The following is a 16,357-nucleotide window of genomic DNA, read 5'->3' on the forward strand; positions in this document are numbered from 1 at the left end:
AAGGTTTGGGACTGGCAAAAAGATTTATTTTGCTAGGTCGAAAAGTCAGTTCAAAAACTGCACACACAGGCTGCAGTGGCAGGCCTGAGACAAGTGTAAAGGGCTACTTAAGTAGGGTGCTACAGGCCTACTAGTTGCATTTAGTTCACAGGGCCTGGGTACATGTAGCACCACTTCACTAGGGACTTACAAGTAAAATAAATACTGGTTAGCAGTAGTAAAGTGAACAGAGTCCCAAAGGCCAACAAAAATGGGTTCAGAAAACTGGAGGGTGAAGGCAAAAAGTTTGGTTATGGCCCTGCAGAAAGAGCCAAGTCAACAACAGCCATCTCCACACAACAGATACATGATTGAAAACACCTGAAAAACAACCTGGGATGACATATTAAGTACTGTAATACGCAAGAATGACAAGAGACCCCTATGATAAAATCACGAACATAAAAATGGGCAATCACACCTTCCAAACAACCGTGAAGCCACTGTAAATTGTTCTCCTACTCGTGCCCAGATGTCACACAAGCACACTAGGTGCAGCACACACAAGTTGCCCCTTAACGATGACTGAAACTTATCACCTTGAGCAGCTTGGAGGATGGACAGAATAAGCAATTAGCAAACGAAGAGACTAATAAAGACTAGGTCCGCCCAAACAGTGAGTAAACGCCCTTTACGTTATAACCCATTATTGCAAACAGCCAGGAATAGTTGTTTGTTTTGAATTGTTACATTGTTGAGTACGGTCAGATGATGTCAATCAATCAATCCATCAAGGAATTTGTATCGCGCACTACTCACCCGGAAGGGTCTCAAGGCGCTTGGGGGAAGGGGTCTGCTACTGCTCGAACAGCCAGGTCTTGAGCTGTTTCCTGAAGGCGAGGTGGTCCTGGGTCAGCCGCAGGTGGACGGGCAGGGAGTTCCATGTCTTAGCCGCCAGGTAGGAGAAGGATCTTCCTCCAGCGGTGGCTCTCTGGATGCGAGGGACGACGGCGAGGGCGAGGTTCGCGGATCGTAGCTGTCGGGTGGGCGTGTAGAAGGTCAGGCGGTCGTTGAGGTACCTTGGGCCCAGGTCGTGGAGGGATTTGTGTGCGTGGGTGAGGAGTCTGAACATGATCCTCTTGTTGACAGGGAGCCAGTGCAGGTCTCTCAGGTGGCTCGAGATGTGGCTGCGTCGGGGGGCGTCCAGGATGAGATGGGCGGAGGCGTTCTGGATACGCTGAAGTCTTTTCTGAAGCTTGGCTGTTGTACCAGCGTAGAGGGTGTTTCCGTAGTCTAGTCTGCTGGTGACGAGGGCCTGGGTGACAGTTTTCCTGGTCTCGGTCGGGATCCATCTGAAGATCTTGCGGAGCATGCGGAGGTTGTGGAAGCAAGATGAGGAGACGGCGTTGACTTGTCTGGTCATCGATAGGGAGGAGTCCAGGATGACGCCCAAGTTGCGTGCGTGGTCCGATGGCTTGGGTGCGGTGCCCAGGGCCGGGGGCCACCAGGAGTCGTCCCATGTGGAGGGCGACGGTCCCAGGATGAGGACTTCTGTCTTGTCCGTGTTCAACTTCAGGCGGCTGATGTTCATCCATTCGGCGACATCTTTCATCCCTTCGTGTAGGTCGGCTTTGGCGGTGTCGGGGTCTCTGGTGAGGGAGAGAATCAGCTGGGTGTCATCGGCGTAGGAAATGATGTTGAGGTTGTGTTGGTGTGCGATGGCAGCGAGGGGTTTCATGTAGATGTTGAAGAGAGTGGGGCTGAGCGATGATCCTTGCGGGACCCCGCAGATGACTTCGGTGGCCTCAGAGCGGAACGGAAGGAGGCGTACTCTCTGAGTTCTGCCGGAGAGGTATGAGATGATCCATTCCAGAGCAATCCCCTGGATGCCGGTGTCATTGAGGCGTTGGACTAGGGTGCGGTGGCAGACAGTGTCAAAAGCTGCGGAGAGGTCAAGGAGGATGAGTGCCGCTGTTTCACCTTTGTCGAGCAGGGCTCGGATGTCGTCGGTGGCTGCGATGAGGGCGGTCTCGGTGCTGTGGTTGGCTCTGAATCCGGATTGCGATGGGTCGAGGGATCCGTTCGTCTCGAGGAAGGCAGCCAGCTGCTTGTTGACGACCTTCTCGATGACTTTGGCAGGGAATGGAAGGAGCGAGATAGGGCGGAAGTTCTTGAGGTCGGTCGGGTCCGCAGTTGGTTTCTTCAGTAGTGCGCTGAGCTCGGCGTGCTTCCAGCTCTCCGGGAAGGTGGCTGTGTCGAAGGAGGCGTTGATGATGTCTCGGAGGTGGGGTGCGATGGTAGAGGCGGCCTTGTTGAAGACATGGTGGGGGCATGGGTCGGTCGGAGATCCGGAGTGGATGGTGTTCATCATGCGTGTCGTGTCTTCGAGGGTCACTTTGGTCCATGTCTGGAGGGTAGCGGCGGGGTGCGTAGGTTCGGTCGATGGGTGCGGGGGTGGAGCGCCGAAACTGTTGTGGATGTCGGCGATCTTGCGGTGGAAGTACGAGGCGAGGGAGTCGCAGAGGTCCTGCGAGGGAGTGATGTCGTTGTTGCCGGTGCTGGGGTTGGAGAACTCCTTGACGATGTTGAAGAGCTCCTTGCTGTCATGGGCGTTCTTGTCCAGTCGTTCCTTCAAAGATTTCTTCTTGGTGGTGCGGATGAGCTGGTGATGTCTGCGGGTGGCGAGTTTGAGGGCGGTCATGTTGTCGGTGGTCTTGTCGAGGAGCCAGGCCTTCTCGAGGGTGCGGCAGGCCTTCTTGGAGTCCTTGAGTTCGTCGGTGAACCAGGGGGCCTTCTTGCTTCTGGGCCTGGTGAGTGGGTTCTTCAGTGGGGCGAGGTCGTTGGCACAGGAGGTCAGCCATTGCGTGAGGTCGAGGGCTGCTGTGTTAGGGTCCGTTGTCCTGACCGGTGGGTTCTGGCTAAGGGAGGTGGTGAGCTGGTCGACGGTGATCTTGCTCCAGTTTCTGTGGGGAACCTGCTTCGGGTGGTGCTGGACCGTGTTCTTCTTGAAGCTGAAGTGGACGCAGCTGTGGTCAGTCCAGTGGAGTCCGGTGCAGTGGCTGAAGGTGATGTGCTTGCTGGATGAGAAGAGGGGGTCGAGCGTGTGGCCGGCGCAGTGGGTGGGGGTGTTGACCAGTTGCTGGAGTCCGAGGTTGGCGAGGTTGTCCAGCAGGGTGGTCGTGTTGCGGTCGTTGTTGTTCTCCAGGTGGAAGTTGAGGTCTCCGAGGAGGATGTAGTCGGTGGAGGGGAGGGCGTGAGGGCTGATGAAGTCCGTGATGTCTTCGCAGAACTGTGCGCGTGGTCCCGGGGGTCTGTAGATGAGGGTGCCTCTGAGGGTAGTCTTGGGGTCGGTGTGGATCTGGAAGTGCAGGTGTTCGGCGGTGTTGAATGCGTCGGTGGAGTCAGTCGTGATGCAAATGGTGTTTTTGTGAGCGATGGCGATGCCCCCTCCAGTCTGGTTGTTGCGATCCCTCCTGATGATCTTGTAGCCGTCCGGGATGGCTATGGCGATGTCGGGGGCTGAGGAGTCGTTCATCCAGGTTTCCGTGAGGAAGGCGACGTCTGGAGATGCGGTGTCGAGGAGGTTCCAGAGTTCCACGGCGTGTCTGTGGATGGAGCGGGTGTTGATCAGGATGCACTTGAGGTGGTTGCTATTGTCCGTCTTGGTGGGCGTGGTGCTTGTTCGGAGGCAGGAGAAGTTGCAGGATCCGCAGACGAAGGGTCCATGGGTGCGTCGCGGGGACGCTTGGTAGCATCCGGGGGCTCGGGCGGGTTTGAGTGCGATGAGCGTAGCGAAGTCGTAGGTCCTGCGGGGGGGCTGGCGGGCGCGGGGGCCAGGGGGTCTGGCGCTGGGCGCGGTCCAGGCACGGACGGGCGCAGACGGGCTTACCTTTGGCGCACCTTCGGCGCTCAGTCGGCGCTCCCGCTGCGCGCGTCCGCTGCGCGGTCGCTGGGGGGGTCATAAATAAGGAGCCGGGAGGGAGGGTCAGCGGGAGGCGGGAGCGGGGTGGCCAATGGGCAGGGAGGGGGGGCGGGCCGGAGGTGGAGGCGGGAGTGGGAGGAGGCACCTGTGGCAGCGGCGGCGGGAAAAACGGCGGGAAGCGGCGGAGCAGGCAGGAAGTCACCCAGTGCCCAGCGGGGGTCAGCAGGTAGGAGGAGTGAAGGCAGCGGCGTGAGGAGCGGCCAGGAGGCAGCAGGCGTTACCTGGGAGGCGGGAGGCGGTATCCGGAGGCAGGCAGCGGCGTCAGGTAAGTGGCGGGAAAAAGATGCGGAGATCAGGCGTCAGGCAGGGGAGGCAGGTAAGTGGCAGAGCAGTGGCGGGGAGCGTCCGTTCTGTGAGGCACAGGAGGTCGCAAACTTCACAAACTTCTGAACTGACTGAACTGACTGAATGTACAATGTTTGATGTTTAATAAAAATAGCAGAAAAAAGCCTTTGCTTTTGCAGTCGCCAGGTGGTTAACTTCGGGGTACCCAGGCCTTTAGCTTGGGTGAGGCGGGCACACGCCCAAGGCGCAGACCTTCAGAGGGGTGCCGGAGCATCCTGTAGCAAACTCTCTCCAACCGAGCTCTAAAGACAAATGTCGTGAACACTGTTCTCCAGTCTGTTCAACTCCTTTCTGATGTCCCCTCACCTTTCCACTCCTCCTACCATTTTCCCTCCACACTGACAATTGAAGATGACAAGTGGGAGGAGGTGCTATTTGAGCCAAGACCAGCTCCTCTGGGTGTCAATTTTTAGTACTAAGTAGTCTTCATTGACAGCCTCCAGATTTTGTGTTGCACATGCCCTTCACCACAGCAGTCACACTGGTCAGTGCTGGTGGGAGGCGAAGTACGGCTGGTCGAAAGGTCTGACACTCCTCCAGCTAGTGGCTGTTTCTTTAGTGGTTTGCATTATGTACAATGAGCATTGTGGGGCTGCGGTGAAAGATTTTCCACGAGTTGGTTGTGATAAAACCCTGGTGTGGTTTCGCAGTTTTTTCAGATTAGTGGTATAGCAGCTGTACAGGCCCCCCCACGTGTCTCGCTTCACATTTTGTATCTGATTTATTTCAGGAACTGCTCACTGGAAAGGTGGACCTGCTGATTCTCACCCCTAATGGAACTGATGAGGCTGGAAGCAACAGAGATCGGTAAAGCGTACCCGCAGGGCAGACACACACTTTCAACAGGGCAGTAAAATATACACTTTAAGGTCAATCTTTAAGAAATGTCATCAAGCAGTCTATGTGCTTCATGCCCTACTGGCAGTGCCAGCTTGGGGAACATCAGCCGTTCCACCTCAATGATCTTTTCTTCTTCACAGTAGCGCCTGCAGGGACTCACCAGCACTTTGGCTCATCCTAAGACCTTGATGTTCCACAGATAAAGTGCTGGCTCAACACACCCTCAGTAGCAGATTACTTCCTGCAAATCCTCGGTCCTCGGATCTCTGATCCCATAGATACTTCTTCAGGTAGTGGAGGGGAGATCCCTGTGGATATGATCTCCATGGGGGTCCTGCTCCAGGATCTCCATGGGAAGTCATTAGCTTCTATCCAGGCTGGGCAGCACTGGGCAGGGAGCACTGCGCCTCTCCTTTCATGGCACAACAAAGCTTCCTACCACTGGTACTGGTCTTGACAAGGGAGATACAATGCCCTTCGCGTGGTTCAAGTGACGTGCCAATTTTAATCCTTCTTTAGGGACACAGGCAAAAAAATCAAGGCACAGCTTTACTATTAATGCAATGCAGCAAGACCACTTGCTGCGCTGCTGTAAATGGAGAGAGTAGGAATGTGACATATTTATTAATATGTGGTGTATTCCTGCGCTTTCTTTACGCTGGCACACACAGTGCAGCCTAGCTGCAACACAGGCACCATTGAGTCATGGTGCTAGGCTGCCTGCATTACAGGCAGGATTGTTTTTGTGCAGGAAGGGGCACCTTTCTGCACAAACATAAACCTTAGAGGCATTTTTCTCTTTCTATGTGTGCTGCAAAAAGAGGAAATAACAAAGAGAAATAGATATTTCTCTTTGTTATGCCTCTGTTGGGATGGTGTATCCTTTTGATGCACTCCCAGGTTTTCTTGTCTTAGGCAGCAATTTGCGTTGCGTTACTCCAGATTTACTAAACCACACAGACCCACACTAAGTGGCTTTGTGTGGCTTAGTAAATCTCACTGAAGTGCTTGCACTGCCTTGCGCCACCTTGCGGGAGGCAAGGGCAATGGAAGTTCTTCGTAAATCTGGGTGCAAGTCTGGAGTTCAGGACACAGTGCATCTCTCAGGCCATTCTACCGTATGGATGGTAAATTATAGGGTGGCACTGACTGGTCATTGCAAGAGACACCAAACGCTCCTACTTAAGACTCAGATTTCAAGGCAATGGCAGAGACAACAAAACGAGGTGGTAGTGGAACAAACATTGGCAAAGGAGAGCTGGCTGACCATGGCTGGATATTTATTTCCAAGGCCCATGAGGGGTCACACGGGTGACTGTCAGTAACATTGTTGAACACCTCCAGTTGACACAGAGATTGTCAAATCCAGTGGGTGAAAACACGTCATGCCGGAACAGTGTGACACCTTGTCCAATGGCAAGCCAGCTTAAGATGCTCAAGTCAAGTGTGTCTGTATGGCAAATCTGTGACAGTGGTCGTCTGCATGGCTACCAGAGCCTGTACCCCTGCAATGAGATTGCGTTTTCAGGTTTGATTTTGACTTCAGACGTTGGCCTGGAGGGGACCAAAAGTACCCACTGTCCTTACTGGAGAGTAACTCCTGTTGTTTCCTTCCGGAGAGCGTATGTACTGCTTCCACTGAGGCTTTCATTTAATTCAGGGGGATCTGGATGGCAGGTCTGTGCGTATCCGTGATAAGTCAAGATGAACATCGAAAGTGTATGTGTGCGTGACTGTACGGAGACATGGGTCTGATTTGGAACTCATTTGTACAAATGGCCAAGAAAATGAAGGTCAGAGCTGACCCTTTACAGACAGGGATGTGAATTGAAGGAAGCCGATGAGAACATTCCTGAGGTCCCTTTGAAGTAAACCCACTCCACTGAAAGATGGGTGGGAATACAATAGTCTATTGATGTGCAAGACAGCCTCCAACCCTCTTCTTCCAGTGACATTTAAACTACCAATTCGACCTAGCACAATAACCCCTTGCCAAGTCTTAAATTCCCCTTTTTAGGTCTCGTTGAGCCATGCAGTATATACTATAGTGGGGAAGCTTAGTTTAAGCTGCACCCACTATTCGCCCATCTTTTGGATTGGCTTACATCCTAAATGCTGCATTCTGATTGGTTTTTGGCTTGTTGGTCCCTCCCCATGACCTAACATGGCTATCAGCCCCTTTACTGCCCAGACTACTTTCTTCCCGTTCCTCCCCCTCCCTTCCGGAGTCTGTGACTTCTTGGCGGCACCCCCGCTCCTCTCCAGGCACTGCCGGTGGTGCTCGTGCCCACCCAAATCTCCCCCCACCCCATCTGATTTAGGTGTCCGTTGGAAGCGCAGCTGCCAGTGCCACTCTGAAACAACTCGCGAGCCGGAGAATAACACTTCCTACACACCAGTGTATGTCTGTATCAGGCATCACTGGGACGCGTGTCGCAGCAGGTCTCCCCCTGGGCAGGACTGCGCTTGTCGTGTGTGCGAGCGGTTTGAATTGTTATGTAACCGGAGCTGCTCTGTGGTGACTGCGTCACACGGAAAACAGATCTGGTCTGAGGTGGCACTCACATGGGCAGCAGTTGACAGGCAGCGTGCTTTTAAGCTCCCACTGGTTCCCTCCTCTGCACCCAGCTGTCTTTTCTCCTCCGCCCTGCTCCCAGCCCTCCTAGCTACTGTACCATGTTGAGGTGGGGGTTGCGGGTGATATCATAGCCCCTCTTGTTGGTGTAACGGAAGGTTGTGCTATCGGCTCCCTGCTGCTTCTTGTCGTTGGAACTCTGCTGGGGGGCTTCCTTGGGTCTCTTTTGCGCTGATGCCATTGCTCAAGTGTTTGTCTCACTTTAGCAAGTATCGACAGGGTAAAATAAACTTTCACTCAACTAATGATGTTGCAGGGAGCGAGTGGTCTGTAATGTCGCGATACCAGGCCCTGACGTGACACGCGATGGTGTGCGCGTCAGGGCACGTTGTTGTACGTACTACAATAAATGTGACGTCACGCGGATGCGGCGGCAGTCAAGCCCCGTGCTGCGGAGACGGCAGCATAACCAGCACCAGTGTCCCAGAGTCTTTGTGCGCCACGCGCGTTGCAGGCCCCACGCGCATCGCCTGACACGAGCACAGGGACACTACAAATTGGCGACGAGGGTGCGATCGTGCCCCTGCGCAGCCTCGGCGCGTCCGGTTGGAGTGGCGGCCGCTAACGGTCCTCGTTGCGGTGCTCGTGCCCCGCCGGAGCGCGCTGGAGGCCCCCCATACTGTGAACACACACAGAAAGCATCTCGGTGTGCCTGCCTGTTTGCGCTGGGGCCGGCTCTGCTATCGGCGCCCAGCGCGCTTCAACAACGTCACGTGCCCTGACCTCCTGACCCGGAGAGCACGCCGCGGCCTCGGTGCCCCGCCTCTTTGCCACGCGATCACCCAGGGAAGGCACACGGTGTCACCGGGACCATCGGAGGCCTGTGAAGGTAGGGTCAAGCATCCCCTGGACTCCCATAGACTCTCCAAAATCAGACGGCATAAGGGAGGGGCTGGCCCACTCACACACACGGATCCCTGGGGACCCTGGGAACGAAGGACAGGCCAAGGGAGAAGAGGTCTCGCCTAAAGTTAGCCTAACACAGGCCAAAAGGTCTCGCCCAGGGGAGCCTGAACGGCCCAAGGGAAGCAAGGTCTCGCATCGCGCCGCACACACACGTGCGTCAGAAGGTCTCGCCCAGCGGGCCGGCGCCTGAAAGAAGGAGGTTCAAGCCCGCGCAAGCCACGTGCGCGCACCATGGCGACAATCCCGCCAATAGAGCCATTCTCCGTCGAGGGGGCCCCATCGACGGTAGCGGCCCGGTGGAGAGACTGGGAGGACCGGGTGCGCATTTTCTTCGAGGCCACGAAGGTCCACAGAGATCAAAAGCGCGCCATGATAATTCACCTAGGTGGGAAAGAAATTCACAACATAGTGAAGACTCTCACGGAGGTCACCCCCAAGACGCACACGACGCTCATAGCCGCTCTCAACGAGCACTTTGAACCGATGGCAAATCGAGACTATGAACGGTTCATATTTCGCCAGGCGCGCCAGGCGCCGGAGGAGTCGCTCGACAAGTTCCACGCTCGTCTCAAGAACTTAGCGGCCACCTGTGGGTTTCGAGACGAGGCGGAGGAGATACGAGGCCAGATAATTCAAGGATGTGCGTCCGCCAAGCTTAGGGAGAGGATCTTGGAGGAATCCGGGAAGTCTCTAGCGGACATCCTGACGATGGGCCGAACGAAAGAGCTATCCAAGGCGCGCGCCGCGCACATGGAGGCGGCACTGCAAGTGCCAGTGAAGGCCGAGCCGGTCAATGCCGTGGCGGTCAAGCCGAAACAGAGGTGGCCCCGACGAAAGCAAGCCCCGGCTGTTCCAGAACAACAGAAGTCCTGTGGGTACTGTGGTGGCTCACCCCACGCCCCGGCAGAGTGCCCAGCGAGAGGGACCAAATGCAGAGGGTGTGGACGCTTCAATCACTTTGAGAAAGTGTGCCGTTCGAAGGGTTTTCGTAAGCCCCGCCAGGCTGTGCACACGGTCGAGGAAGGAGGCCCAGGGGCCAGCGACATGGATGACGACGAAGAGGAGGAAAAGGTCATACACCGGGTGCACATGATAGGCACGGCAGCCCGCCGAACCAGGAGGCTACCGCAGTGCAGCATCCGGATAGGGTCAGAAGAAGTCACAACAGTGGTAGACACAGGAGCCAGCATCAACATCATGGCCGCTGCCATGCACAAGACCATGTGCCCTCAGCCCCCATTACAGCCCTCGACCATCACAGTATTCGCCTATGGACAGGAAGAACCGTTGAAGGTGCGGGGAAAGTTTAGAACGGTGATATCCCATGGGACCCGATCTATCACATCGAACGTCTATGTCACCGAAGACGGACAAGGCATGCTCCTGGGCTGTCGAGCGGCGGAAGACCTGGGAGTGGTGACCTTCGCGTTCGGGGTACACCAGGAGTCAGTACAGCGCACTCTGGAGGAATTTGAGGACATCTTTCAGGGAATAGGCAAGTTCCGGGGGAAAGAAGTCCACCTACACATCGATCCCACGGTCCAGCCGATAGCCCTCCGACATCGCCGCATAGCCTTCCACCTCAGGCCACTCGTGGAAGCGGAACTGAAGAAGCTGGAAGCGGCGGGGATCATCGAGAAGGTGTCCGGACCGACCCCGTGGGTGTCACCGATTGTGGTGGCGAAGAAACCCAAGCAGCCAGGCGCTGTCCGGATATGTGTGGACATGAGACTCCCGAACGTGGCCATCAAAAGGGAGCGACATATCACCCCCACGATCGATGATATCGCTGGTGAAATGGCCGGCGCCAAGTGGTTCTCAAAGTTGGACCTCCGCTCAGGGTATCATCAACTAGTCCTGGATGAGGCGTCACGGAACATAACGACATTCTCCACGCACGTAGGTCTGAGGCGGTACACGAGGCTGAGCTTCGGAGTCTCGAGCGCTGCGGAGGTGTTCCAGAATGTGATCCAGGAACTGATCGCGGGGATCCCCGGGGCGCTCAATGTCAGCGATGACATCATGATACACGCCACGACGATAGCGGAACACAACGAGAGACTGGTGCAAGTGCTACGACGCATACGAGACGCAGGCCTCACGCTGCACCGGGAGAAGTGTGAGTTCTTATGCCGAAAGATCCAGTTCTTCGGCTACACATTCTCAGCTGATGGGGTAAACCCCGATCCGGACAAGGTCAGAGACATCAAGGAAGCAGCTGCTCCCGCCAATGTCACAGAGGTGAGAAGTTTTCTAGGCATGGTGAATTACTGTGGCAGGTTCATCAAGGATCTAGCAAACCTCACAGCGCCGCTGAGAGAGCTCACGAAAGACTCAACCCCGTGGACGTGGAACATGGACCAGAGCAGAGCATTTGAGGAAGTCAAACATGCACTCTCAGAAGCTACGACGCTGGCCTTCTTCGACCCGGCCAAGCTGACACAAATTGCCGTGGATGCTGGTCCGGTTGGGCTAGGAGCAGTCCTGCTGCAGAGGAAGACGGACGCTGAGGAGTGGGCCCCGGTGGCCTTCGCAAGCCGATCACTCACTGAGATGGAGCAGAGGTATTCTCAAATAGAAAAGGAGGCGATCGCCATTCACTGGGGGTGTCGCCACTTCCACTTGTATGTCTATGGCAAACCATTCGTCGTGACCACCGACCATAAGCCACTGGTATCCCTGTTTGCAGGAACCTCGACGAAGCCGCCACCACGGATAGAAAAGTGGATGTTGCAACTGCAGGACTACAACTGCAAGATTGAGTATCAGCCGGGGGCGCGCAACCCGGCAGACTACCTCTCTCGTCACCCCCGAACAGCCACTCCAAGAGAAGCACAAGAGGCGGCAGAAACGGAGGAGTATGTCCGGTGCGTCACGGCGCGGTCGTGCCCCCGGCCAGTGTCCATGACAAGCCTGTCCCAGGCCACCCGCGAAGACGAGTGCCTGCAGAGGGCGAGAATGGCGGTCCGGGACAACAGCTGGACCCGCGCCCGAGAGGAGTGGAAGAGTCTGACGCCTCAGGCCAAGCAGATCATGGAAAGCCTATACCACGTGAGGACAGAATTAACGGAAGACGAGACTGGTTGCCTGCTGAGAGGCCACCGGCTGGTAATCCCGACGTCCCTCACTCAGAGAGTGGTGGATCTCGCCCACATCGGTCACCAAGGCATGGTCAAGACCAAGTCACGGCTCCGAACCAAAGTATGGTTCCCTCTCATGGACGACCTCGTGGAGGCGACAGTTCGCGAGTGCCAGGCGTGTCAACTGTCTGGTGAAGTGCCACGGCCTGCCCCGGTAGTGATGGAGCCTCGCCCCAGGAAGCCCTGGTCGAAGATAAGCGTTGACTTCGGCAGCCTGCCTGACGGAAGGCACACCTTGGTGGCCATAGACGATCACTCCAAGTATCCGGAGGTTGAGATACTGACCGCTCTGAGTGCCCAGGAAGTAATCCCGAAGCTCGAGAAGATCATGGCCACACATGGCATTGTCAAGGAAATCAGGACCGACAATGGGTCACCATTTCAGAGTCAAGACTTCGCGGCATACCTCCAAGCGCTCGGAATTCACCATCGGCGGATCACTCCACGATGGCCTCAAGCGAATGGAGAAGCAGAACGCTTCATGAGGACTCTCAACAAAGTCATTCGAATAGCCCACGAAAAGGGCCAGTCTGTAGAGCTTGCCATTTTCACGTTCCTCCGGAGCTATCGTCAAACGCCCCACTCCATCACGGGAGTGGCTCCCGCGCACTTGCTAATGGGGCGGGTGGTCACCGATTCCATACCGCATCACCCAGATTGGCAGCCCGAAACTCCCAATGACAGTGCCATTGATGCGCATCGACGCGGAGCGTTTGCCCAAACCGATGCCCGGAGGAGGGCTGTGTCCTCACCGATAGCCCCAGGTGACTATGTACTGATCCGGAACAGAGTGCCAGGGGGCAAGTTTCGTTTGAACTTTGAACGTCAGCCCTGGAGGGTGGAGAAAGTGAGAGGCACGTGTGTGACGGCCCGGAAGGGCGCTGAAAAGATAACGCGGAACGTCTCTTTCTTCAAGCGGATTCCTGTGCCCTCCGGAGGGGAGGAACAACGACAGGACAGGGAGATGCAACGACAAGGCAGAGATTTAAGAGACATGCCGCGAGAAGAAGGGTTTTCAGGACCCGAGAGCCCCGTGAGTGACAGGGTAGAGCTCACCAGTTCAGGGCATGCCACCATGCCGCCCCGGCCAGAGACCCTGCCGCCTGGAGTCGCAGGCGTACCTGAGGCCGGAGAGACCGGAGCTGAGAGTGACTTTGTGAGTGGAGATCAAGACGCTGCCGGTGAGCGTGGTGGAATGCGATATGACCTGAGGCCGCACCCAGCGCCTTCCTGCCGGCTGCGAGACTACGTCAAGTAAGACTGTTCATGTTTATATATGAGCCTGTTTGAACTGCCAAAAGGTGGACAATGCGTGACCTGCCGTCCGTGTTGAATAGTGTGATTACGGACTGTTCTGGGGAATATTGTAATTTTGTTTTGTGTGTTGGGGAGGAATGTAATGTCGCGATACCAGGCCCTGACGTGACACGCGATGGTGTGCGCGTCAGGGCACGTTGTTGTACGTACTACAATAAATGTGACGTCACGCGGATGCGGCGGCAGTCAAGCCCCGTGCTGCGGAGACGGCAGCATAACCAGCACCAGTGTCCCAGAGTCTTTGTGCGCCACGCGCGTTGCAGGCCCCACGCGCATCGCCTGACACGAGCACAGGGACACTACAGTGGTCCCTGTGCAGGAGATGGGACTGTCTGCAGTGCTGCTCCGGGGTGCGACAGGTGTATCCAGTGTCACAGCATACGCTGAGTCATGGGCAGGACCGGTTCTTCGGCTCATCAGCAAGTTTTATCACCGCACCAGGCGGGCCAAGGGCAGATGCAAATTACCCAACTTGCAATAAAATACAAGCCTGGTGAACTTGCATAAGGCATGCTTTTATCGCCAATAACCTATAAGGACCCGTTCCTTGTCAGAAGAGTGTGATTAAAGTACGCTTAAGCTGAAACTAATATAAATGCAAGCAAGAAACCAAACCCTGGATCTGTCATAAAATCATCTGTTTTACAAATTTCAACAGAGCTGACAGCCATAACAAACTACATTGTTGGAAGTAAAACAAATCGGCATTGCTGCAACCCATGATTAACCTTTCTATTGAATTGCTTCATCAGAATGTTTCCATATCAGTGATTTTATGGTTACATGGGTATGAATACATTATTACCTTTCCATTGAAAAATATCAGAGGAAAACTGCATATTTTGTCTATTCACAAAGTATTTTTTTGCTATGTGTTGATTTTTGTTGAGAAGGCTCAACAAAGTGTGATAAACCTTGTTTCTGGTCTAGTCCAAGCCATTATGTAAGGGAAGCAGCTGGCTCACATGCTCGCCAGAGTACCACACCTGGAAGACGGAATTTAAATAAATAAAAACAAAACAAACAGCTCATCCTATTCTCCATCACAAAGCCAGGCTGCATTGGAGCGTCAGGTGCTTCCACATCCCAAAGTTGTTCTCAACAAAACATCGAACGGATGATAAACGGAGATTCAGTAGTCCATGGCAGATGGCGTTATGTAAATAGATTCGTCCACGGTGATCAGTCATTGTTGTCCTTCTGTTGCCCGGAATCGACTATGGGCCCGATTCACAGAACTAACTTAAGACAAAAATCCTAAACTTACTACCCTTTTGGTATTCACAGAAGGCACTTACTCATTTCGGTATTCACAGAAGTTAGGAGTCCTAACTTTAGGACTCCTAAATGCCTTCTGTGAAAACTGAAGGTCTTAAAGTTAGGATTTTTCTCAGTTTAGGTGTAGTAAAGTTACGAGTCCTAACTTTACTACTCCTAAACTGAGAAAAATCCTAATTTTAAGGTTTTTGATATTCACGGAAGGCATTTAGGAGTCCTAAAGTTAGGAGTCCTAACTTTACTACTACTAAATTGAGAAAAAGCCTAATTTTAAGACTTTCGGTATTCACCCGGGAAGCTTTGGAGTCCAAGATGGACGCTATAGGGGTAGACCTTAATCTCCTGAAGGATGACCACGGCAAGCTCAAGGAGCGGGTGAAAATAACGGAGACGACCCTGGCGGGGGTTCCAGACGAACTTTCTACCCTACGGCGCTCTCTGAAAGTGGTGGAAGAGAAGGTCCGGATATTGGAGGTACGAGCGGAGGACAGCGAGGGGCGCTCTCGCAGGAACAATCTACGCATAGTTGGGGTCCCGGAACGAGAGGACGGGGACAACGCTGTTCGATACCTGGAGAACTGGCTATGGACCGAAGTTGCCCCGGAGGGACTCTCCCCCTTCTTCGCCCTGGAACACGCACACAGGGTCCCAGCCAGACCCCCAAAGCTGGGCACACCCCCTCGTCTGTTTGTCGTGAGTTTACTACATTACCGCGACAGAGACCACATCTTGCAGAAGGCGCGAGGAAAGCAGAACCTCCAAATTGCGAATGCTAGGGTGATGATTTTCCCAGACTTCACCAGGGAAGTGCAGAGACAACGTGCTTCCTTTCTTGCCCTGAAGCGGAAGCTTCGACAGTTGCGATTGCCCTATGCCATGCTGTTCCCCGCACGCCTCAGAGTAGTGGATGGGGTGACTACTCACTTCTTCACCACACCACAAGATGCATGGCAGTGGTTGGAGGCGCGAAAACCGGGATCGAAGGGGGCATCTCCGGAGGGTGCAGCGGAACGTGGATCACCTGCGCCTACGCGGTCACAGAGATCCATGACCCGGCCGGGACTTCAAGTGGAACGAGATAGGGCAGTGAGGGCGGTTGCGGAGATCAGCCGAGGTGCAACTAGCCCTTGCTCTACTGTTGCTAGCCGTGATGTAGGGGGGCTTGGGTGCTCTCCTGCCGATAGCACAGGCGGGGACTCTGATCCTGAACTTCCCGTGGTTACACCCCAGACAGCAGACCTCTTTATGTGAAATGGATCAAAGGTGTTGGGGGCGAGCGGGCCAGGATGCCACTGGGGAGCAGATACTGGTCGGCCTGAATTATGGGGGCAGAGGGGGGCTGCCTCTTGTTCAGACTGATACCTGGGTCCCTTTCTGCCTGCTATGGATGGGATGGGAGGGGTGCCTGGGGGGCTCTGGGTCCTTTTGGGTCAGCGCACGCTTCACAACGGTTAGTGACTGGTTGATCGTTGCATTAGTTTGGATGGGAGCTAGTTTGTCTGTACCTGTCCTGGGGAGTGGGAGTTGGGAAGTTTATTGGGGTTGGGGGATCTTATAGGGGATCAGCATGCCGCTGAGATGGGGCAGGACGGAAGACCATTGCGATTCCGAATATGGGTTCCACCGTAGGGCTTAAATGTATGTCGTGGAATGTCAGGGGCATGCACACTATGACACGCCGGCACAAGATACACGCCTATTTGGTGAGGAGGGGAGTCCAGATTGCTATGCTGCAGGAAACACATTTAACACAGGCGGAGGGGGTGGCGTTGCAGCGTAGATGGAGGGGGCAGCTGTTTCACACCTCATACTCGGCCTTTTCCAGGGGTACATTGATTTGGATACGAGCGGGGGTCCCGTTTCAGAGCATCAGACAGTTGATTGATCTGGCTGGTAGATATGTAGTGGTGGCGGGGCGGCTCGACGGTAGGAACA

The 16,357-nt window shown here is 54.8% G+C and overlaps 1 protein-coding gene across 7 annotated transcripts in view; it reads left to right on the forward strand.

Moving 5' to 3' along the window:
* The window catches only part of LOC146863653 (putative E3 ubiquitin-protein ligase HERC1), a 1,482,062-nt gene that overhangs the window by 1,328,222 nt on the left and 137,483 nt on the right, over positions 1 to 16,357 (forward strand). For all 7 annotated transcript variants that reach the window (XM_085627737.1, XM_085627739.1, XM_085627735.1 and 4 more), the window contains one exon: positions 5,037 to 5,113. In XM_085627737.1, the coding sequence (XP_085483863.1) occupies positions 5,037 to 5,113 (77 nt within the window). The remainder of the gene's footprint in view (positions 1 to 5,036; positions 5,114 to 16,357) is intronic.

Source organism: Triturus cristatus, chromosome 2_1 (assembly GCF_964204655.1).
Source record: "Triturus cristatus chromosome 2_1, aTriCri1.1, whole genome shotgun sequence".
In the NCBI taxonomy this organism is placed as follows: Eukaryota; Metazoa; Chordata; class Amphibia; order Caudata; family Salamandridae; genus Triturus; species Triturus cristatus.